Source organism: Corvus hawaiiensis, chromosome 9 (genome assembly GCF_020740725.1).
Source record: "Corvus hawaiiensis isolate bCorHaw1 chromosome 9, bCorHaw1.pri.cur, whole genome shotgun sequence".
NCBI lineage: Eukaryota > Metazoa > Chordata > Aves > Passeriformes > Corvidae > Corvus > Corvus hawaiiensis.
Window position 1 is genome coordinate 1818761 of NC_063221.1, and position 23584 is coordinate 1842344.

The 23584-nt window shown below is 50.0% G+C and overlaps 1 protein-coding gene and 1 long non-coding RNA gene across 4 annotated transcripts in view; one reads left to right on the forward strand and one right to left on the reverse strand.

Moving 5' to 3' along the window:
* The window catches only part of TNR (tenascin R), a 33367-nt gene extending 16651 nt beyond the window's left edge, over positions 1–16716 (forward strand). Inside the window, exons 10-21 of the mRNA XM_048312712.1 lie at positions 453–722; positions 833–952; positions 1444–1587; positions 2232–2351; positions 2650–2793; positions 3456–3586; positions 4564–4696; positions 7680–7831; positions 8768–8864; positions 9633–9794; positions 11372–11535; positions 11962–16716. Coding sequence (XP_048168669.1) covers positions 453–722; positions 833–952; positions 1444–1587; positions 2232–2351; positions 2650–2793; positions 3456–3586; positions 4564–4696; positions 7680–7831; positions 8768–8864; positions 9633–9794; positions 11372–11535; positions 11962–12081 — 1757 coding nt within the window. The 3' untranslated portion in view covers positions 12082–16716. The remainder of the gene's footprint in view (positions 1–452; positions 723–832; positions 953–1443; positions 1588–2231; positions 2352–2649; positions 2794–3455; positions 3587–4563; positions 4697–7679; positions 7832–8767; positions 8865–9632; positions 9795–11371; positions 11536–11961) is intronic.
* LOC125330014 lies at positions 2536–23508 on the reverse strand. 3 transcript variants are annotated; one of them, XR_007205348.1, is made up of 3 exons: positions 22794–23508; positions 5598–5790; positions 2536–3527 (listed from the first exon to the last, which is right to left on the reverse strand). It is a non-coding gene; the product is annotated as an uncharacterized LOC125330014 (long non-coding RNA). The 3 variants fall into 3 exon arrangements; XR_007205347.1 differs by lacking the exon at positions 22794–23508 and adding an exon at positions 8690–8774; XR_007205346.1 differs by lacking the exon at positions 22794–23508 and having other exon boundaries at positions 5598–7101.
* Positions 23509–23584: the final 76 nt, after the last annotated feature.

A 23584-nucleotide genomic window follows, 5' to 3' on the forward strand; every position in this document is an offset into this window, starting at 1 on the left:
GCAGCACTGAACACACTTGCTTTGCTGGAGGTTCCCAAAAGGACAAGACAGGATCAGGGGGAAACAGACAGCCCTCTGCTGTCCTCTGTGGTCAGGGTGGCCTGTGTGTCCATCAGAAGAGGAACTGAAGCCTTGGGGGACCTCACAAGGACCTCTGGCTGAAAAGTCTGCAGTCATGAAGTGCAGACAGCACATACTATCTGAGGTGGGACAGTTCCATCACCCACCATGCGGGTCTGGGATGGAGGATGTTTACAGGTGGAGCTGAGAGAAGCACCACTTTTCCCCTCCTGGTTCTGCCTCTTGATCCCAGCAGAGTTTCAGATCAATGGAGAGCCCAGATCTTCAGCTTTGCCACCTCTTTTAAGTATTTCCCATTCAAGCCCTGGGGAAAACGTGGAGGTGAGGATCTGCAGATGGTTGGGGTTGCATCTCTCCTCTCCATCTTCCAGGTGTTCGGCCCATCTCACAGCTGCACTTCTCCCAGCTGACATCCTCCAGTGTGAACGTCACATGGAGTGACCCATCCCCACCAGCAGACCGCCTCATCCTCACCTACAGTCCCCGGGACGAGGAGGAGGCGGCACAGCAGGTCACACTGGATGGCACCCACAGGCACACCACCCTGACGGGCTTGCAGCCATCCACCGAGTACCTGGTGTCACTGGTGGCCGTGCACGGCACCATCAGCTCCGAGCCTGTCGTGGGCTCCATCACAACAGGTACCACGGGACACCCCCCGCCAGGCACGGGACAGCACCGGGGAGGGCAGGCAGGGGGACGGGGAGTGGACCTGCCTCCCACAGCTTTCCTTTGTGCTCCATCTCACCAGGGATTGATGCACCAAAGGACCTCAGGGTGGGCAACGTCACCCAGGAGTCCATGATGGTCTACTGGAGTGCTCCCATCGCTGCCTTCGACCACTACAGACTATCCTACCGTGCTGCTGAAGGTAACAGGCCAGACCGCTCCTGTTCGTGCCCTGAGCTCACAGCTGCCAACCCTCCCTCCATCTGCTGGCCCGAGCATCCTCGCCCAGGCAGCATCCCAGTGCTCCGGGCAAAGTGACGAGTAACTGGGATTGGCTACAGGGCAGAGGTTGGGGTGTCTGGGGTGAGCATGGGAAGGGAGCACTGCAGCCAGCTCGGCACAGAGGGGCACAGGGAATGGCCCCCAGCAGTGTGCCCTCCCCAGAGACGGTTAAATTCAGGGCTCAATCATAAAATCCCACCTCCCTCACCCACTCCCACTACCTCATCTCCCTTGGTCCCAGTTTTGTCTATGCTCTGCCAGCAGAGTGATGGGCACGCAGGAGTGCACCTGCAGGCACGAAACTCAGTTACCTCCAATGTCTTGTGGGCCTGCCATCCCCTCCCAAGCCCCTCCTGAGCCCCAGGGATGGGGCCAGCTGTGATGTCAAAGCTCTTGGCTCCATGTCTGCAGGGAGGACAGACAGTATGGCCATCTCCAGGGATGCCACCGAGTACCCCCTCCTCCACCTGCAGCCTGCCACCAAGTACGAGATCGGGGTGAAGAGTGTGCGGGGCCGCGAGGAGAGCGAGCTGGCCTCCATCACTGCGTACACAGGTGAGGAGCTCCTGGTGGGCAGGGAACAATCAAACAGTGTCAGGTCCAGCCCTGGGCAGGGCTGGCAGTCCCTGCTTACACTAATAGGTGTCTGAGGGCAAGCTGGACCTCACACCAGCCAGATGCAAGCTGGAGATGATAAGCAGGGCTCACAAGGGCTCAGTGTGGGCTTTTGAAGTATGTCTCAGCAAAGTTTATCCCAAATATTCATGGGTAGTCATGGGTAAAAGTGATAAAGCTGTGTACCAGGCCCAGGGAAGCCAGAAACATGATGCTGGGCAATCATGACAACCTTTCCTGAACAGAGTACAGGTTTCCAGAAATAATCCCTGGGGAAGCCCTGTCACAAACAGCATCTGCTGCAAAAATAAAACCCTCTGCTATCGCCAGACTCCTCAAAACCTAAAGAAAACCCCTAACATGCCAGACTGTGCATCAAGAAAACAGTGGAAGAGCAGCCCAGGTAGCAGAGTAGCACAAGCTATGACATCTCTGCACTCCAGCTTGGGCAGCAGTAATTCCTGTGCAGGCACACGTGTCTGGGCAGCAGGGCAGGACATAGAACCACGTGCCACAAGGAGCCCTTCCAGTTCATAGTCCAGTCTCCTAATGCTTCTGACTCTCTGGCTCTCTCCCCCATGCAGCCATGGATTTCCCTCTGGGGGTCACGGCCACCAACATCACTCCCACCGAGGCGCTGCTGCAGTGGAACCCGCCGCTGTCGGAGGTGGAAAGCTATGTCCTCATCCTTACGCGCCATGCAGGTACAGCGGGGCTCTGTTCCAGCTCGCCTTGACCTCTCTCCCATCCCAAAGCCCAGGGCTCAGTGGGTGCCCTTCACAGAGGGAGGAGGGAAGGAGCCCTTGCCTTGGGTTTTACAGGAATTGCAGGAAAAATTAGACCATCCTTCAGCTTGAACAGCAGCACTACAGCTCAGCTGCTGCACAGTACCTTATGGTGTTTCAGCAGTAGAAATGCTTTTATTCATGAGGTCATATCCAGAGACACATTTTGGAGAGCCACCTTGGATGTCTACCCTAACTCTTCCCTTTTTGCTTACAGTTGCAGGAGAAACAATTCTCGTGGATGGAGCCAACCAGGAGTACCAGCTGAGCAACCTGCTGCCCAGTACCACCTACACAGTCTCTTTGTACGCCACCAATGGGCCTCTCACCAGCCAGACCATCAGCACCAACTTCACTACTCGTATGTACAGTCACCTCCCTCACTCCTCACCCCCAGCCATGCACCCACCCCAGGAAAAGCAGCCAGCAAGGCTGAGCCAAAGCTCCTGTTACATAGCGTGGGCGTTGAGGTAGCCACATGCCAAAAGGACACAAAAACCAATCCCAAATACCAGCATAAGGGAAGAGTTAGGGTAGACATCCAAGGTGGTTCTCCAAACACAAGATCAGAATTTTAATCAACAAGCATCAACCATTATTTTCACTCTTTCAACATCTGTCCATCCATCCATCCCCCTCATCCCTTTCTTTCAGTGATTTCTACTGGATGTGGTTTCCTGAGCAGATGCTTGACCAGGTGTTTTTTTTGCCCAAGGCCATAGTCCAGAAGAACACGACAACCCGTTTTGCTCACAAGCAGCTTGACAGGTCCCATAGCACATGAATTTCCCAGCTGTTACCCTTAAGGTGGCATGCAGGTAGAGGAGGACTTCCAGAGGGTTTGCAGAGCTCTGTTCAAGACTGGGGATGGGTGATGAGGTCTTGAAACTCAGGGTGAGGATGGACTTTGCACTGTAGCTCAGTGTTGCGAGGTTGAATCCCAGTGTACCAGGTTGGGAAGCAGGGCTGAGGTGGTTGTACGTGAGAAAATGCACTTCCCTGGGTCCCTGTCCACTCCTGCAGTTTTGGATCCTCCAACAAATCTGACAGCCAGTGAAGTGACACGACGGAGCGCCCTGCTCTCCTGGGTTCCTCCTGTGGGAGAGATCGAGAACTACGTCATGACATACAGATCCACCGATGGCAGCCGGAAGGTGAGCGAGTCCTCACAAAAAAGAGGCTCATCAAGTCAGGGAATAACAAGACCATGGTAAAACGAGCAGGAGAAGCCAAACAAAGCAAAAGAATGATGCTCACCAGCTCAGGGAGACCAGAAGGGCAGACATTACTTCCTGCTAAGCAGGATGATAGGAAAAAGTAAGAAGAGATTGTCTAAGGCAAAATGTTTATGCACACCTGCTGGTGTGGGCATAGAGGGGTTACCTGGGAAGTTTGGAGGAAAAGGGGAAATTCACAGCTTGTGAAACACAAGCAAGCTGAGGCAGGAGAATGTTATTCTGCAGACAGAGATGCTAAAAAGGCCATTTGCCCTTCCTGCAAAAAGGAAGATAGGCACAGACAGCTAATTAATGCTGCAATACAATACAATTTGATTATGTAATGAGTATGTCCACATCTGCCTGTCTGGAGGAGCTGCAACAAACACTATCAGAAATATGTCATGGCACATAGTCCAGTTTCCTTTGCTGGTGTGACTGGCTTGCAGCAGCCAGAGGATAATAGCTTTGTGAAGGGGTTCAATAACGCTGTGTGGCACTGGCCAACACCCAGAAAAATTAGCATGACAGGAATCGACGGAGTCAGAACTGGCTGAGAACCAGGTCTGGCCAGCTCTATTCCTTGCACTGCTTGGGCAATCAGTCATGTCTTGTACCGAGGGCACACAGATCCCAAGAGAGCCAGGAAACAGAGCACACTGACTGCAAACCTTTAAATCTGTCTCCAAACCAGCCTTCTCCCACCCAAACCGTTCCAAAATGTTGGCTATATTGACTGATCTCACGTTCACTCAGTCCAGGGGTCTAAGCAGTCATGCAGTGCTCCTCAGCCAGGCTCCAAGGGCTGCAGTAGCTTGTGGCTTCCCTTCCCTCCTCACTTGCTCTTTAGGCTCCCCATCGCTTTTCTCATCTGTTGCTCTTGGTGTCTGCCTCCTTCTGGGACCCATGTACAGGAGCTGATTGTGGATGCTGAGGACACGTGGATCCGTCTGGAGGGGCTTTCTGAGACCACGGAGTACACCGTGCGCCTGCAAGCTGCCCAGAACGCCGTGCGGAGCGGCTTCATCTCCACCACCTTCACCACAGGTGAGGACTCGTGCTGCATCCCCTCAGACAGGCGGAGGTGAGCCCACATGTCATGATGGTAGGAATGGACTGCTCTTAGGGACTCTCCCTCCTCAGGCAGCATTCCATCAGGATCCACAGAGAGGTACTTTTACGATGCTGTGACCCAGAGTGCTGCTTTGTTACAAACAGTTAATGGCTGAAGGATCTATAATTCCAACACAAGACCCAGCCCAGGGGTTTGAGCTTCAGACCAGGAAACATCTACCAGGCCCTTTGTCTTGCCCATGTCTGTCCTCAAGTGCATAAACAGAGGAAAAAATACCCACTAAAATCAACAACATGTATCAACAGGTATGCTCCTGGGAGAGGAGCCAGCCAGTGGCTCCATGCTGTAGACATGATCCGATTGCTCACAAATATCAAAGAATCATAGAACACGTTGGGTTGGAAAGAATCCTTAAAGGCTGTCTAGTCCAGTCCCCCTGCAGCGAGCAGGGTCATCTTCAACTTGATCAGGTTGCCTGTTGAATTTGACCTTGAAAGTTTCCAGGGATGGGGTATCCCTGGAAATACCAAGCAGGTGCATCTCCACCACCACCAGTGGAGTCTCAGACAGCAGAGCCAGCACTTTATCTAATCCACTGACTTTATCTAATTGCATTATTCCTCCCCACTCTAATTCTAGAGCATTCCCAATCCACTAAGGCACTGAAGAGATGGGAATGGTTTCCTTTCAAAGTCAAAAGGTGGGCATCCACAGTCACCACAACCCTCACAGAATACTTACGCTTCCAAGGATGAAGCTTGCATGAGAATGTCACCATTGCTGCCATTCTCTGCAACCATTCATAACAGAAATTATGCAAAGCAAATTGTCCCTCATCCTCTTTGAAAAGCATGGCTAGCCCAGGGCACTTACAGACAGAATGCATTTTGTTCAGGGCTGAATCCAATCATGTTTTTCCTGGGCGTCAACAGCACTGAGAGGTCTCAAGATGATGTCCACCAAAATTCCTCCCATCTGCGCTGCAAGTTCAGTTAGGAGAGTTTTCCTGGAATCTGCTGTGGATACACTTCCCCATCTCAGTTGCATGCAAAGTTCCCTTCACCTGCTTTTAAGAGATAACAGAAACTATTTACATCCACAAAAGGAGAAATGACTTCTCTAATGCATCTACAGAACAGGCTTTCCTGTTATTCTTGCCTCTTACACATGCAGATAAAGCCAGTACAATTCAGGCAGGTGATGAAAAAATACATGTGATCCTTGAGGCTGCTTGGGAGTCAGGGATGAAGCTGCATGGGGGTGACTTCTCAGGTGGGATAAAGCAGCAGAAACCCACTTACGTCAGGCAAGGAGAGCACCTTTTCCATCAAAGAGAAATGTCCTCAGACCTCAGCAACCTTAGCCACCATTGCCAGCTGATGCAGCACCCAACGCGTTTAACTTGCTTTTAAGATGAAGATAGGCATTAGCAACAAGTCTGTTTCTCCCCACTTACCCCAGTACCGATGAGACAGAACCAACCAGGAACTGCCACCAAGGCAATGCAATCCACGGACAGCATCTCTCATCAAAGCATCCGGACCTGGAATTCAGCTTACTCTGGCAATGCATCAAGGCATTTTGTTTGCAGAGAACAAGGACTTGTCTTTAAGGAGACCAGAAAAAAAGAAGGAAAGAAAACCACCCAGGCTTAATTTAAATTGTTTTGCTTCCTTCTGCTTGCAGTACACATCCCGGGGTTCTTCTATTCCCTCTGACATATTAATGGTTCAGCCTCTTTTGTTTCATGTTTGTATAAGGTTCTTGGGGAATTGTATACAGATGACACAAAAGGAAGAAACAGATACAGTATTTATAATTTATAGTGGTTTGAAATGTCTTTCAAGGTCTCCTTGGCTCTTAAAGATAGGAATATAAATTAAGAAACAAGCAATCTCCACAGAGCTCAGGGGAGCTCGAAGTGGTTGTCATTGAAGAAGTTTTCATTGTTGGATACTATAAAATACAAACAGTGTCTCGCCAGACTGTGCTACAGACCATGAACATGGGGGAAAAAAAGAGGGGATGTTCAACATTTGGACACAGTAATGACCTCCAAGTCTTCAGGTCACAAGGTGGGGGGGAATGTACCCATGTGGGAAGCAAAAGACAAGGGTTGTGCCTTGGTTCTATGGGGCACTACACAACTGTGATGGACACACACAGCTTAGAAGATCTGAAGGTCCCTCACACCTTCTCAGTTTGTTACAGAGACATCCTTGAAAACCACATCCACATTACCAGCTCTGCACTCATTTATTCTTTCATCCATATGTACCAACACCAAAGAAAAAGGTGTATTGCCCTCTTTTTTCTTACATAAGACAACACTGTTCCCAGAGTTGACACTGCAATACTGCCAGAAAAATTGTCATAATTAAGACTCTCCTAAACTCTGATCACAAAATAAGATGTTTCCTCATTAGAGAACACCTGTAGCACAGTCACACAGCCCATGCTGCCTATCTCTAGCATCTCACACAGCCTCATTCCTGCTCAGTTTGCAAGTGACAATTAGTTCAGCGTGAGTCCACCATCATTTCCAAGGGCATGGAGAATCAGGAGAATCCCCCTGGAATGAGTAAAGTTATAAAACTTGATTGGAGCTGGCAATCCTGAGAGGAGAGCAGGTTTTGGTATTTTCACAGCTGTCTAAATATGCTGGTGACAGCTTAAACCCCAGGGTTTCAGACACAGTGCAGAAAGATGGTCCAAGAAGTGACATGCCTCATCATTCATCGTGATTGTTACCATGCACCTTTCCAATATAGGACATATGGAAGAATAATTAATATACGCACATATTTTTTTCCAGTAACTCCTTTGAAGTTGACGGCAGGTGTAAAGTCTCACCGCTCCGTGGAATTACTTGGAACACAGAAACTTGTGGGGACTGAGGCATGGGGAAAAGGTGTCTCTTTGCTTGAATTTTGCCTTTTTATTTTGATTTTGCAGGAGGACGTGTCTTTGCTAACCCTCAGGACTGCGCCCAGCACCTGATGAACGGAGACATGCTGAGCGGTGTCTACACCATCTCCATCAACGGGGACCTCAGCCAGCGGGTGCCGGTGTACTGCGACATGACCACCGACGGAGGCGGCTGGATCGTGAGTATCCACCTGGTTGTCCTGCATTTGTCCCCATCACAAAGTGACTGAGCCCCTACCAGCAAAGCACCACAGTGCACGGCAGTGACAGCAGGCTCAGTATCACACGCTTCATTTCCCACGCCACAGGGAATGGCCCACGCTCCGGTAATAATAGTTACACTTGGAGAAGTGCCCTTTGATTTATTTGACGTGTTTGCAGTGCTTCTGGAGAGCAAAATCTGTGAGTGAAGCTGATTTATTGTTCTAGAAATGAAATTAATGGCTGGTAGCTTTCACGGGGAATGATTCACGCTGCCCGCAGAAGGAGGGTGTCAGGCATCACCCCAATTGAGTCTGCACAGGAGAACTTCAGAAACAAATGCCTGTTTGGCTTCTGAATTGCACAAACACTGCTTGTCTTGATGTAGATGGACTGACAGTGTAAGTAAATAATGCCATGGTGCTTTGATCTTATTCATGTCAAACTCTTACTTACACACATTACACAAAATCCTGCCTGCTAGATGTATAGTCAAAACCAAAAAAAATGGGCTTCCTCAAATGCTGATTTCTAGCCAGTAAATTTCCCTCTCACTCTGCTTCAGAGCACCCCCTTGGATATCACAGAAATAGCCAGCTCAAAGCAGAATTACGTGCTAGAAAACCAGAGGCACCATGCATTAGCTGAAGCAGAAACCTCGAAGGCCAATTCCTTCCTATTCTATCATTTATTTGCTTTGGACGTTATCTATTATCTCTTTGGTTTCTATATCTGCACGTGAATTAATTGCATGGCTGCAATTAATGCTAACTGGATGGGCATTGCAATTTTCTCCCCGACAGGTACAATGGAAAGAAAAAAATTATTTTCTTTACCTTGTGTGTCCGAAGCCCAGCAAAGCCATTTCTCATCTCCAGCATTATGATTTTCCCCCTGGTCTTCCTCCACATCAGGTCTTCCAGCGGCGGCAGAACGGGCTGACCGACTTCTTCCGGAAATGGGCAGATTACCGGGTTGGCTTTGGAAACTTGGAGGACGAGTTTTGGCTGGGTATGACCTTCCCTGGTTGCCTTTCATTGGTGTGTCAAACCTTAGCTCCAGGTGCACTGTGCTGCTCACCTGTGCCAGCCGTTGGCTCCTTGCCCTTCACCACATTCCCCTGCATCCTCCCTCGGACAGTTTTCCTTCTGTTCATTCCCTGCCCTTCACATTGGGAAGTCATGCAGAGGCACAGCACATAAGACCACATTGTGAAGGTCAGCAGCTCCCTAGTTTGCTCTTTCTAGGAGAGGAGGTGGGTATGCTGTCAGTTTTCATGGGCCAAAACCCACCTTTGTCCTTTGGATGACTACAGGTTGCACTGGTGGCCAGAAAGTCAGCTGTCCAATGAAAGCAGGAAAGGAGTCAGCGGGAGACACAGCACAGGTCTGAAATTGAGTGTGCTGCTCCAAAACCTGAACATGAGCCAAGGGGACCTGCAGCATAAACACACCCTGGCTTGTACAGGAGCTTAACACAACATAAGTAGCACCAGGGCTGAACAGCTGAATCTTCCAAGCTTCAGCAGCATGAAGAAATCTGAACCTGGGCCTTGAACCCATCGCTCACAGCCACAGGGAGGTGAAGACTGAGTGAGGACAGAGAGCTCAGGCCCCAGCACTGCCAGCAGATACACACTCACCACAAGTGCTGCTGCTCTTTGGTTCCTCTCCTTGCTCTCATTTCCCACTGCTGTTTTATTTGCCTAGAGCTTTCCTTGTTTGTTCACGGAGCGGATGCGGGCACCAGGTCTCACTGGGTGTTTCATTGTCTCAACAGGCTTGGACAACATCCACAAGATCACGTCCCAAGGGCGCTACGAGCTGCGAATAGACATGAGGGACGGCCAGGAAGCGGCGTACGCCTACTACGACAAGTTCTCCATCGGCGACTCCCGGAGCCTGTACAAACTGCGAATTGGGGACTACAATGGCACTTCAGGTACAGCCTCCTTGCTGGCAAGGACCTTGGGAAATCCTGGGACTGGTTGGTCCAAGACTGTAAAGGAAATCCCGACATGATATCTCACTTGTCTAGAGTGGCAAGGCAAAAACCCATAGTCCTTTCTGCCTTCCTGCAGTCCATCATGTAAACCAGGCTGATAAATCCCACTAAGGACACAGAATTTTCCATTGGGGATTAGGTATTTAATATCAGAGACACTGCTGTCCAAATAACCAGGTCAATCATCAGAGGTGTCATCTCACTTGGCAATAGCCACAGCTGGCTATTGATGTCGTGCTGGAGGCTGTATTTATCGCCTTTCCACAGCTATGGAAAAATCTGAAATCCTCTGAGTCACTTCCTCATGTAAAGACCAAACACTGCCCAGTTTTGCAAGGACACTGTCACACCTGCTTGCTTAGTTGATTCAAGACAGTTAGAGTTGCCCACCAGAAGAGAGTGGGTGCCAGAGGGAGGGCACAGGGGATCTCTTCCTCAAGAAGGGAGAAGGGGTAGAACTGTAGCCCCTTTATCTGGGATAGACGTGCCCAGCGCAAGCCTCCATGATGAAACTTCCACCATGTACTAGGTGGAACCTCACAGCATACCTGAGATGCAGGAATTTCCCTATTCAGTTAGTTGCCACTGGAAGAGAAGGGACAGGAATCTTGATGGTGTGCAGCAAAGCACTTGCTCTAATCTCACATCCCAGGGCACAAGGCATCCAACCTACTGCCAAGAATGGCAGTAAATAGTGTCACACTGACATGATTCCATCCCCTTTGCCATGCAAACTCTGCTTCTAGCCACCCAGACAAGGAGCTTCTGCTCCACCTTGAGCTAAGGGAGCCAGGGCTCAACAAATGGTTCATTGCCAAAAGGTTTTCTAGTAAGTCTCTCCATAGCTGGATTGCACACAGCCAGCATGGGTCCACTTCATATGTCCTTAGGGATCACCAAGGAGCATATTAAGAATGTCTCCTTAAGTACATCACTCAATTGACCATATTTTTCTCTGGCTTTTCTTTCACGAGTTATCTAGTGAGGAGGTGAGATGAGGTTAGAGGTTTTGGTGGGATAAGACATCACACACCTTCCAAAAGCTTCTTCCCCTTATCAAAAGAGAGAAAAGGTGGCCAAGCATCTTGGTTCAAAAGATGAATGTTTGGTCTCCTTTGAGAGAAAAAGCTCCCTTTGGCTAACAGGAAAGAAGGAGGCTGAAGGCGTCCTGAAGTTATATAGCAGAGCTAAGCCTCAGAAAACCACGGCTGCCAAAAGCCGGGGTTGAATTGATGTCTGAAACACTGAAATTCAAACCCAAACACATATCCAAGCACTTTATCTGACAAAGCCAAGAAGCCTCTATGATTTGCTATGGTCTGCACTGATCCTAAACAGACAGCAGAGGACCGCAGATGAACCAACTGAGAACAATTCCAGTTAGTTATTGCCAGACTGTCAGCTGCTTGAGCCATTGCTTGGCAGGCTACCGCATAACCAGAATATCCTAATTTCCTTGTGAAAAGGCCAGATAACTCGGACTCCATCACCTTTAATGGCACCTCTTCCCACAGGAGACTCCCTCACCTATCACCAGGGACGCCCCTTCTCCACCAAGGACAGGGACAACGACGTCGCCGTCACCAACTGTGCCATGTCCTACAAAGGGGCCTGGTGGTATAAGAACTGCCACCGCACCAACCTCAACGGCAAGTACGGAGAGTCCCGGCACAGTCAGGTAAGGGCAGAGCTGGCCTGAAAGCCTCTGCAATTTCTTCTAGGGGAACATGTCAGCAAGCCTAGGTTAGGGCTGGGGATGTGTGGTTGGTGCACCAGGGTCAGAACTGGTGGCACGACCCCACACCAGCTGGAGCAAAGGGAGCCACCTTCACGCCATCTAGGCTAAAGCTTTGCGCCCCACACACGCTGCCATCTGCTGTAGTGTGTTAGATTAAAAAAAATACCTACCTGAAATCTGATCAGCCTTTGAGCAGTGGGAGAAAACCAATCAAGCCATAGCAGCAGGGGAGTTTCTTGCTCCTGCTTTAGCAAGCTTTTCCTTCTGGCTTCTCTACAGCAATCAACCTTGTTCTTCCTTCCTCTCCCACTCTAGTTTCTTGTTAGGGTCTTTCTTTACCCTCTGCCTTTCTCTCCCTCCTGCCAGGGGATTAACTGGTACCATTGGAAAGGCCATGAGTTCTCCATCCCCTTTGTGGAAATGAAGATGCGCCCTTACAACCACCGTAACATCTCTGGGAGGAAGCGACGGTCCCTACAGCTCTGAGCCAGCTGAACCCCTCCTGCCTCCCACCACCTGACCTTTTCTGTAATTCGTTTGTATTTTATAATATGAAAAGGGAAAAAAAAAATTACTACTCGTCTGAGATAGCAACCTGCCCCTCACAAGTGCTGGAGGGAACCGTGGCACAGGGAAAGGCCATGGGAAAGGAAAGACCTCATTGCTTTGCATCTGTCCCAGAGAAATACCAAATTTCCAGCCTCCCTATCCCAATACTCTGGCCCTTAACATGAGAAGAAAGAGAAAGAGACGGATTTTTTGATATTTTTTTAAAAGATGTAGAAATCCCCAGCAAACCCTGTTAGAAATGTTTGTCACAGGGCTTGTGGCAGAAACTTTCCCCACAGGTACCTTGGTGTGGCCATTTCCACCCCAGTCATGGCCAGGGATGCCCATCCTCTCCCTGCCTCCCAGTCCCCTCCTGGCTGGGAGGTCCCAAGCTTCATGCCAACCTGTAGACTTCCAGCAGGCAGAGGCCCATCTCTCCCCTGTGTGCAGGCTCTGGACACATGGAGACTAAGGGAGGATGACCAAAGGCTCATCCCATCGCCAGTTTTCACAGGAGGGCTTGGCAAATATCTGCATATGTAGGCAAACTCCAGAGAGTCCATAGCTCATGTGTTGGTCCCACCACAAGGTCATCCTCGTGTGCATGGGGTGTGTGGGAATAAGAACTACTCCACCAGCCCCAACCTGCATTATCCACTCCTCCAAGCTGAACTCAGCCCACTTCAGGTCCATGACATCTGCCTGGGTTATGCTGAACTTGATGGAGAAGAAAGGACTTAAATTAGAAGACTTAGGAGAAAAATCCCTACTTGTGGTCCTGAAATCTAGGACCCATTTCCTCTGTTATTTCTACATTCCATCAGGCTCTTTCTCACCGAGGTCATTGGTCCCAAACAAAAGAGTCTCAGAGAAGGAGCAGCAATAAAAAGATATGACACAACTGCAGCCCAGCCTGAAGCCAACAGCTGTCACAGCTCAGGTGCTCCTGTCCACGGGCCTCCACGCACACAGGGAATTATGACAATGCAGCTAAGGGGAGACAAGTGCAAGCTGAGGAATGCCCATTTCCTTCCTTCTCCTACACCATCCCTCTTCAATGCCATCACAAGAGGGACACAAATCTCAGTGCCTTGGTATTGCCATCTCTCTAACAGGAAATCAACTCTTTCCCCTCCTGGAAGGGATTCCATTCAGATTTTGGAGCACTTCAAGGCCCTTGGAAGAATTAATGAGTTCGCTCTTCCCATCCTTAACTTCTCCTGTCTCAAGGAAGATGGACCCTTTGGATAGCTCTGTCTGCACCCTGTTGTCATCGCCCCACCTCCACATAGCCCAAATGTCCACCATGCTCAAGTCACTGCTCTGCCAAGGGCTCTGATCAATGCTGGGCATTGTCACTGGCCTGGTCTCGAAGAAGGGACTCATCCCTGCATCCAAGGAGAATGCAGCTCATCGCTGGATTTGCAGCCAAAGGAACATTACAAATGCTAAACACTGCTATTTGGTTTTATCACACTGAAGCTGCTTTGTCTCAAAAACATCTTTCAGATGGCAACACAGAGGCAGCTTTGCAGTAGCTTATCATTCAGGCCAGTGTGTCTTGCATGGTCACACTCAATGTCCTGACGTTACTCACTACGGCTGCAGAGCTGAAGAAGAGCATTAAGTGGGAAACACAACCTCCTTTTCCGTGCCACATACTGGCCCATGAAATCACAGCTAACACCGAGGTCAAGATTAGATACAGGGCCCAGTCCTTCATGTGGTCAACTTACAAGCTGACCTGGAGAAAGGATGCTCAGCAACATCTTGTATGTAAATGAGGAGTCCCTTCTTACTTCCCCTTGGCATCAAATCAGGCAACAAGGCAACCAGCTGAGGAACAGGTGAGTCAGAGGCTGCAAATGACCAGATCTCTTGCAGGACATGGCCACTGTCATAGATGGCAGTATGTCACTCCTCCTGAGCACCCAACCCTGCTTTAAGACCCAAAAGCCAACAAAAAGCAGCAGATGGAACTGATTAAAGCCGAAGAAGGTTTTTAGTAGACCAGCAGAGTAAATTTTTTCCCCAAAGCATCAAGAATTTATAGGAAGAAATATCCTACAACAAAAGCTGTAAGGGAGCAGTGGTTATAACCAGCAGAGATTGGCAGGGGATGGTGCTGTTTGCTTACCTACCCAGGTGAAAGGAAGAGATGTCAGTGGAAACATACACTCATCATTCACACTCAAGCAAAAGGCAAGAAACCTCTCTTTTCAAAAGTTAAAATCGAAGAGAAAATCGAAGCTTGCCAAGCTTTTCCAGGAGGTTCAAAAGAAGATCCTCAAAAAGGCTGATTATTCTCTAAACAGGTTTGCTGACTTGTATCTCTCCCTCTCTTCTCATTTCTGTCATCCCTTTTACAAGTCCTGTAACCAGGGTGAGTCAGCCCAGTTGACCCAAAGTACGAAAGACTCTTGGAGACGGTATCCACTCTTTCAGTGCTATTCTATATCAGTGCTGGTCCCTGACCTCTCATGTGATCCCAGGGAGATGCCTTTCCGTGACATTGGTGAAAGACAGTCGCTACAATCTTTTAAAGGAAAGCTTCATCATGGTTTTCTCCTGGTGATAACCCACCTCAAGCCCGAGCACATAACCAGCGATGATGACTCGGTCATTCGGGCCATCATCCCCTGTTCACATTGTCCATAAACAAGATACAATTTCCCAAAAAGTTATTTTTCTATATTGCCTTAATTTTTTTTTTTTTTTTGGACAAAGCTCCTGCCAGCAGTTTCAAGCAAATTCGTGCTTAACGTTGATGCTACAGAATGGCCACATTGATTAAGTAGTACATGATTAAGTAGTTTCTTCTCACCCTCCATAACTGGATGGGCTAGTTCATTCTCCAGCTAGACCAGGTCTGGCCCTGAAATTCACAGAAACCAAGCCTAGATCTGGTGCAGTGCTCATCTTGAGAGACCTTGGCTCCAGCATGTGAATTGTCACTGGGCTCTGGTGGCTCCACTGCTGTCCTGGGTTTGTTCCAGAGCCCAAAAAGAAACATGAAGCTGTTACCCAAACCACAGCATCCACTGCAAGATGCCATTTCATGTAACAGGAAGCAGGAACAAGCACATCCAGTCCTTCACACAGCAGAACACCACGTGTGCCCATGACCCTCACAGCCTTTCAAAGCCACCTCTTATTTCTAACCCCAAAATCCTGGAGGGAAACACAAAGGAACTTTCATCTCTTGCCTAATTTTCATTTCCCTCTGTTTCCATTCTCCAAGACCACCTTCCCATTGCACACTGCACTGAAACATAACCAAAGAAAAAAAGAGTCCTGAAAGGAAAAGCTGCTTTTAGTAAAGTGATAGCATCTATAAATGAAAAATTTCAAGAAGGAGAGAGGCTGGGCTCTCCCCAGGGGTAGCTGGGTTTTGGTAGGAAGGTACCAGGAGAGGATCCACACAAAGGCTGGGGAAAAGTCTGCTTCTACTCCTTATCTTTGCATTACTTTACCATGGGCAACTCAGTACCAGCCTAAATGCACTCTTGCCTCCTTCCCAAAGTGATGCTTATCCCAGGTGAAGTGCCCGGGTTGGCTCATGCCACCTTCGCTCCCAGTGATGCAGGTGGTGAGGGCTCAGCCAGTGGTGTCCCCATCCCACAACAGGCTCAGAGCAACCTGACAAAACACAGCAGGAGCCAAAGTACCCTCCTGGTGCCTCACCTCCATGCCAGCATGTGACCTTCATCCCAGCCCAGAGCTGCCCTGCTGGTATGTCCCCACCACCACATCCTGAGGTGACCACACACCCCCTGTCCTGTGCCCCCCAGAAATGCCCACAAGTTTTGACTTTACCAAACACTGCCAGCAAAGAACTCTCACCCAAAAAAACCCCCTTTAATTCATGCTTACACCCACTAAGAAAGGGCTCTGTCCCAGGGCCAAACAAGAAGCCCATCCCTGTTTCTGCCAGCCAAGCACCCTGGGATGGCCATAAAACCCAACAGAGCCCCCTGGGGACCACCAGCACCTCCAGGGTCACCTTCCCCTTCCCTAAAATCCTGATGGTGGTGGTAGCTCCTTGCCCCTTCCAGAGGGGAAATTTGGGATAAGTGGGAGGGAAAGGCCCTTCCCTTGGGAGATCCTGATGCCTAGACCCGCCTCAATGCCCAGCCTGCAGTTCTTCAGCTGTCAGTGGTTTCTCAGAAGGATGGTGACACAAAGACCTAAACAAGCAGCCCCCTGTGTACAGGCATTACCCTGGAAATGTGCTTAATACGTTAAAAAAACCTAAAAAAAGATAAATAAGAAGGGAGAACAGAGGCAATGAAATGCCTTGGACAGGTTCTGATGAACTCAAACACAAACCACTGCAACCAAATGAGGGGGAAGAGAAAAGTAAATAAATGCATAAATAAAATCTATAATATAAATAAATAATATATTAAACAACCCTCCCCACCTTGTAATGAAAATGTAGCTTGGAGAATGGGATCAACGCTTGTTAACCATTGTTAACTAGTATTTTTAGTCCTGACCGCTCTTAGGCTATGTATAGTTCCTTTTTTTAATGCATTTTCTATACATTAATAAAAGATACTGAAGGAGTGAGCCGTGTGCCTGTCTGGGAGTGGGGGTGGACCAGGGTCCTCGTGCATCCAAGCCCAGCAGCATTCCAGCCCCAACCTCATGCCAAGAAGGGACGCACATGCCCTGTCCCTGATCTTTGGTTACCCCATGGGAGGAGCACGGGGGGCTTGTTAGCACAGATTCACATTCAAACCTTGAGGAACAGAGCAGCTGATAGACCTAGCACATGCAGTGTAACAAAAAAACAGTGGCAGGAAGTTTTGGGGCAGCCCAACTTTGGCTGGTGGTGCCAATCTCCATCCTTGAAAGTGTTCAGGACCGGGCTGGAAAAAGCCCTGAGCAACCTCATCCAACCCCAGGGCTGCCTTGGGCAGAAGGTGGGACCAGAGACTACCAAGTCCCCCCAGGCCCAACTGTGCTGTTAAAATAAATAGCAGTGAAGTGGCCATGAAGTCAGGTCAGCATGGTCAGTCCACTAACCACAGGAAGGCAGGGAGCTGCGCGTTGGCCTCAGCCCAGCACAAGACGTTTTGCTAATAAATTCAGCTGCTCCCATGAGCTAGAGAGGCTCTTGGCTCTGCAATCTGCAGCCAGAGAAAGCAAAGCTGTGGTAGGAATGCTTGGGAGCAAAGGGAAACAACCCCAAAATCTTCAGTCAAAACCATTTGCCTGATTTAAACAGCAATCTATTCCCAACATGATGGAAACCCCACCAAAAAACAGATTGGAAGGCTAGTTGCAGCAGAATACACTCTCAGTGGAAAACAACAACAACAAAAAAATCCTCAAACAGAACCCCAACACTGATCAGCAAAAGTCTCTAGGACAAGCATGAACTTCAGAAGATGTTGAAATTCTTCTCTTATTTCACATGAAGACTTTACTTAAACCTCTTTGTTTAGAGTTTTCTCGTTTGACACGTAGTCAGACAGGATGAGAAAGCCTGAAAGCAGCTCTTCTGCCAGACCACTTCAATATTTTCTAAATTTGATTTCAGAGAGACAAAACAGAGAAGTCTGTTTCGTGGCAACTTCTCTTTCTTGCTCAGATTTGGGAGGCAAAAAAAGGAAGTTGTGAGAGAGGGAATGTCCCACCTTGGCCATGACCCTTGGTACACCAAAAGCCAAGAGTAAAGCCTGACGGGCTCCACTGTCTGGATTAAATGAACTTTTTTGTGTCTGAAGGTAGTCAATGCCATGGAAGACCCTTCAGCCAAGGCCTGTGCATGGAGGAGCTGAGGGATGGAGATGTGTTTGGGATGGGGAGGAAGGGTTACCTGTGCTGGTACTTGTCATCCCAGTCTCAAGCAGTTGACCCAGTCCAGGGTGTTTTATTTATGGTCCCTAAGAGGAGGCCAACACCTTCCACTGTGCCCCCCCACTCAGCATGTCTGGGGCCAAGTGAGGCCCCCAGGGACCTCCATTTCCTGCAGAGAACCCCCCAAAAAACTCACCTGGAGGAAACACAGTCTTCCTATTGCAATAACTAATAACAAGAGGCAGGCATGTATCACGCAGAGGTCGGCACCTAGAGAAGGCAGGTACATGGGGAGCTGCAGCATCCCTCTGGATCGTAACCCGCCTCCCAACATCAGAGTCAAGGCCCAGCTCCACGTGTCAGATGGGATGAGAAGGGAGTGAGGGCGGGCAAAAGCCCTTTTCTAAATGCTACAAGTTTTGATTTAAGCCAGGGAAGGGTTTTGCCTCATCACGCTACACCCTAGGGAGCTCCTGCCCCATCACATGTGCCCACCACTCTCATCGCTCTGGCCCCCTCTGCCCTTGCACAGCTCACAGCCACCACTATAATCTAGACACAGTCCTGCATGTGGTGGGATCTCCTATTTCCAGCCTCTCCAAGAAGCATACCTTCCCAGGCACAGCACACTCCTCTTCAGGCACTTCCAGCCACCACATCCCCCCCATCTGCACTTTATACAGTGATATTTCATCACAGCCCTCTTACCAAAGTCCCCTTTTTGCATGAGCGATGCTCAGGAACTTTGTTCCAACAGCAAACATCAGGAGGGTGCACAAAGGTCCTCAGCAAGGACCTTGGGCACCCATCCCAAACACAGAGCTCAAGCAACACATTCCCAACAACACATCCTGCAACCCCAGCCCAAAAAATCCATGAGGAAAATGCTGGCCCAGGAGCACAGAGCGTGGCAGGAGGAGGTGCAATGCCTCCAAGAGCAAGGCTGGAGCAGGTTGATGAAGGGGCAGCCTTGTGCCATAAATTCGCAGCTGCTTTATGCCTTATGAGATGTGATTTTGATAGCACCATCTTCAACATTCTCAGATTTTCATTTCCCCTCATAAGATGGCACGTGTCCATCATCCGTTTTAAAACTCTCATTCCCATTTTTATATTTTTAACTCCTGGGCCTGTGGACTCTAATGCTTAGTTATGTAGAATGTAAAACAATTTAGAGATTATCTCTTCTAAATTTCAAATCTAAATGCAGGGATTTAAAATTTTATTGATTTGTCCACTCTCTCTGGGATGAGGAGTGCTGTGAAAAGCAGCCTCCAAGGCTTATCCCCCTTCCGTGCACCATAGCCAGCAATTTTTCTGCTTGCTACTTGTTTCAATAAGCACAGAATCAATCCTAGAATGGGTTGGGAAGGACCTTGAAAGATCATCTAGTTCCAACCCCCCTGCCATGGGCAAGGACAGCTTCCACTATCTCAGGTTGCTCCAAGCCCTGTCCAACCTGGCCTTGGACACTTCCAGGTATGGGGCAGCCACAGCTTCTCTGGGCACCCTGTGCCAGGGCCACACCATGCTCACAGGGGAGAATTTCTTCCAATATCCCATCTAACCTTGCCCTTGTCAGTGTGAACCCATCCCTCCCTTGTCCTTACAGCAGCACTTCTCTCCCTTCCCAATAGTTTTGGACTGCTCTCTGCTGTCAGTAGGAACATCAAAGTGTGCAGCAGTCCTGTAGCAGGCTTCTCCCAGCAGCATGGCTAATCCTCTTGCTCCCACCCAGGGTATCTCCCCGGCACTGCTCCTCCACAGGGACCGGGGCTGGCGTGGCTGCTGAGCAGCAGAGCAGAGCACACCAGGATGTGGTGGGAACACAAACCGCCTCTGTTCACCACAACAGGCCTTTGTCCCCGTGCTGTCCCCTGCACTCGTCGATGTCACAACAAAAGAGGGAGTTAAGGAAGCAACTCTGCAAATGGTTATGAGAAAAACCCTCCCTAAAAGCGAGAGAAGGAGTGGGATGAGGTAGGAAATCCTCCCTCTAAGAATTTCAGAAGGTGCTGGAAACAGGCACTCAGGAGAGGAGCAGCAGAGGGGATGGGGCTGGAGGAGCATCGGGGCAGCACTGTTCCCTCACTCTTGGGGACAGGGTCTGTCCCTGCTCCTGGTCCAATGTCCCCTTGCTGCACTCGAGTCAGGCCAAAAACCAGATGGTATCTGCCTGTTCACCCCTTGTATTGGTTCCCCAGTCACAACTTAAGGCTGCCTCTGCCCCTCAAAATACGGCAACCTGCTCTCCCTTGCAGAGGGGCAGAAAGAGGCAAAGCACCCCAAGGAGACAGGTCATGGTTGTTTTTCCCCTCTTTCACCCACCACAATTTGCATTTCTCTCTCGGTTCCCTCCTGAGGGGTGGGTGAGCTCCCGACAAGCTGCCCTGCCCAAGCCCTGACACCCAGCTGCATTCTCCCCACGGACCCCTGGTAGCAAACAAGATGAGGAGCAGTAAGACTTTGAACTGTGAAGAACAAAGGTCAGATAGTCCCACCCCCCCAGGCAGGAGCTAAGCCCCAAGGGCAGCACAGAACATTCCAGCACCTCCAATACCACCAGCCAAAATCCTCATGTGATCCTGAGCCAAGGGACATCAGCTCACCACAGATCTCCGGGAGCAGCTTCCCCCATGGGACTGGCTTATGGAGGGAAACAAATAATAAAAATAATCTAAATACTACTACTAATTTGACATCTGCATAGCATTAAAAAGCAGGATTGGCTCTCCCTGCCCACCTCAGCTGGGCTCTGGGGGAAGGCAGCACTGAGGGATAGCTGCTGATTGCTCCTCGGAATCGTGGGGCTGAGCCAGAGGAAGCACTGTGACAGAGGGGATGGCAGGCACAACCGGTTTTTCACCTAAAAATCCACCTTGGCAGATCAGATCCGACACCCATCCGGCATGGGAAACTCCTGCGGGTGGCTGCAGGAGGCACAAGCCACCGCTTCCTACAACTGGGGGCATATGCTGGTCCTTGGGAGGCACCAGACCGTGCCCAAGTGTCACTTGCTCCTCTGCCTCTGGTTCACACCTTCCACAAATCCAGCCCTTGCATGCTGCCACTGACCCCATTTCCATGCTGGGGGAAGGAGCACCCCCATTCACCAACAGGTTTTCCCTCCCTGGCTTTCACATATCCCTGATCCCTGAGTGCTCCTAGAAGGGAAGGCACCACGTCATGCTGCCGGGACGCGCCCAGCCCTGGCTCTTTCCCCACCTCCCGGTGTGTCTCCCTCTCCCCCTTGCCTGCCACCAGGGCTGCCTGTAGGATTTCCTCAGGAAGGAGCTCCTGAAGGCTCACACACACAAAACAATCAGCTCTAAACAACCCAAACACTGAAATGTGCCCTGAGCAGACACATACCACCCTCCTCCTCCTCACCTGCCCAGAGGTCCCTCATACCGCAGCTTTCTCAACACACGCGGTCTCACATCAAGCAGTATTTGAGGAGGCATCCAAGGACCCCACCTCACGCCCTACCCCAGCATTCTTCTCCTCTAAGCACCAGGGAGGGATGATCCTGCAAATCCTGACCCACCTTGGCAAGCCCAGCTGCAAAGCCTCCCAAGTGATGGGTGGGCAAGAGGCACCCCCCAAAACCCACCAGCTTTGGGACATCTTCCCTAAGAGCAGCATTTGCCCCCATCACTGCCTACATGGGACTTAGCCCCAAGACTTAAGGGCAGTGCCAAAACAGCCCGAGGTGGGACCCAGGTGGGACTGGGACACCTGAGCCCAACCTACCCTCAGAGCTCCCCCCTTCCCAGAGGGGACAGAGCCCAGCTGGTACCAAATGAGGGAGAGGAGGGGATGAAGCAGCTTCCCCCAAAACACCAGCTTTGTGTTTGTCCTGCACTCGTGCATCAAGAGTCACTGTCACTGTCACTATCCCATCCCATCCCATCCCATCCCATCCCTGCTCCTCATTTTCCTCCAAAGCCAGAAAACCCATTGCTGCTGCTAAATACCAAGAGCTGCTATTTTTATCCAGTCCACGACCAGGGCATGCGTTATTTTTGGTGTTTAAACTGCAGGCTTTTTTTTTGTGGGAGGGGGAGAGGGAGGGGAAAAGGCACAAGCATGGGGGAAAAATGAGAGGAATGTTTCTCTGGGAGCCGAGTTTTCCATTGCTTACTTTAAGCCAGACTAGCGTCTGCAAATAGAAATCACCACCAGAGAGCAGAGGAAGCAGCTGGGGAAGAAAGGTGTGATCATGTCTGCAATCACTCTACCACTCCCCCCATCCCACCGTGCCCAGAAAACCCCAAATAAACCGACCCTGGGTATCAGCTGGGTGTTATCAAGGAGTGAAGCTCACAGCTGTGCAACAGGGCAAACTGGTAGCAAAATTGGCTGAATCCAATGAAACAAGGGAGAAGCAGGAGGGTCTTTCTATCTTCAGTGTAAAATGAGTAGTGTTTTCAAAATCAAATTAAGGGTTGAGGGGGACTTAGGAGGAAATGGAAGTTATCGGGGCACTTTTCGGCATGGGAAAGGCTTCGCATGGAAATAAGGATTTTGGGAAGGGTGGATGGAAAACAGGAGCTCGAGGTGGGATTTGATTTCCAGCTGGTCCTGGGCCTGGGCTCAGACTGACATCCCATGAGGTGACAGGAGCTTGGCTGGCATTGGCTCACTCAGTTCCTGTGCTTGAGGGGCACCAGCAAGCAGGGAGACAATCTGGAGCTGCAGTGATTCATCAGCGGCTGAGTCACGGCTTCCTCTCGCCCATTAAAGCTTCCCAGAAACAAAGCACGATTCCTTAGATCCCAGATATGCTGCATGCCAGACAGAACTAGGAGGTGGCAGGTTCAAAATTCCTGCAACTGTACCTTTTTTTCATGGAGCCTTGGCACACCTTGCTGCAGGAGACATCCACAGGGTCAAGCATCGCGTGCTGTTTGGATTCATTCAAAGCATCTCCTATGGACCACGATGGAATCATGGAACAGTCTGAGTTGGAAGGGACCTTTACAGGTCAGCTGTGAGGAAGAGGATGCTGGGGAGAGAGAATAGTGGACTGACTGATTATATCTGTGCATTCCTGCATTAATTCTAAGCTTCTTGAAGTCTATCTGATGCTTCCCAACTCAGTTTAATGGCATCACCACCCTCGATGGCATCAAGACGCCCCTTCACAGGTAGCAGCATTCCAAGACATCAGCTTTATCAGAGCCCACCACCTCTGCCACATCATCACAGTGCTCCTGCCTGAAGCCAAGAGGCTGCCAAGGCACCGTGTTCAAGGGGGCCCCTGAAAATCTGGGGAAGGTCCAAGGCCAGCAGCTCCTCCCTTGTCAAGGCCTCTGCCAAATTAAATCAGCAACACAAAAGTGTGGAGCCCCAGTGAGGCTGTTTGCCCAGGGAATGAAGCAAACCTCCCAGGTGCCAGGGACAGGCTGGGCTTTCACTTTCCCAAGCCCAGGGACAGGCACCCTGACGCCTAACGCTTCCAGACATGCTCACCCTTGGAGAGCTCTGATAATAAATATTTTTAGGCAATCCTATTAGAGGGAGTTCAAAGGTGGCACTGTGGTGTCTGGTGCTGTACAGTGGTCAGGGAGACTGTCAGCACCCAGGTGGCTTCTGTGTACCCTGGGAATGACATTTTCCTAGGGGGATT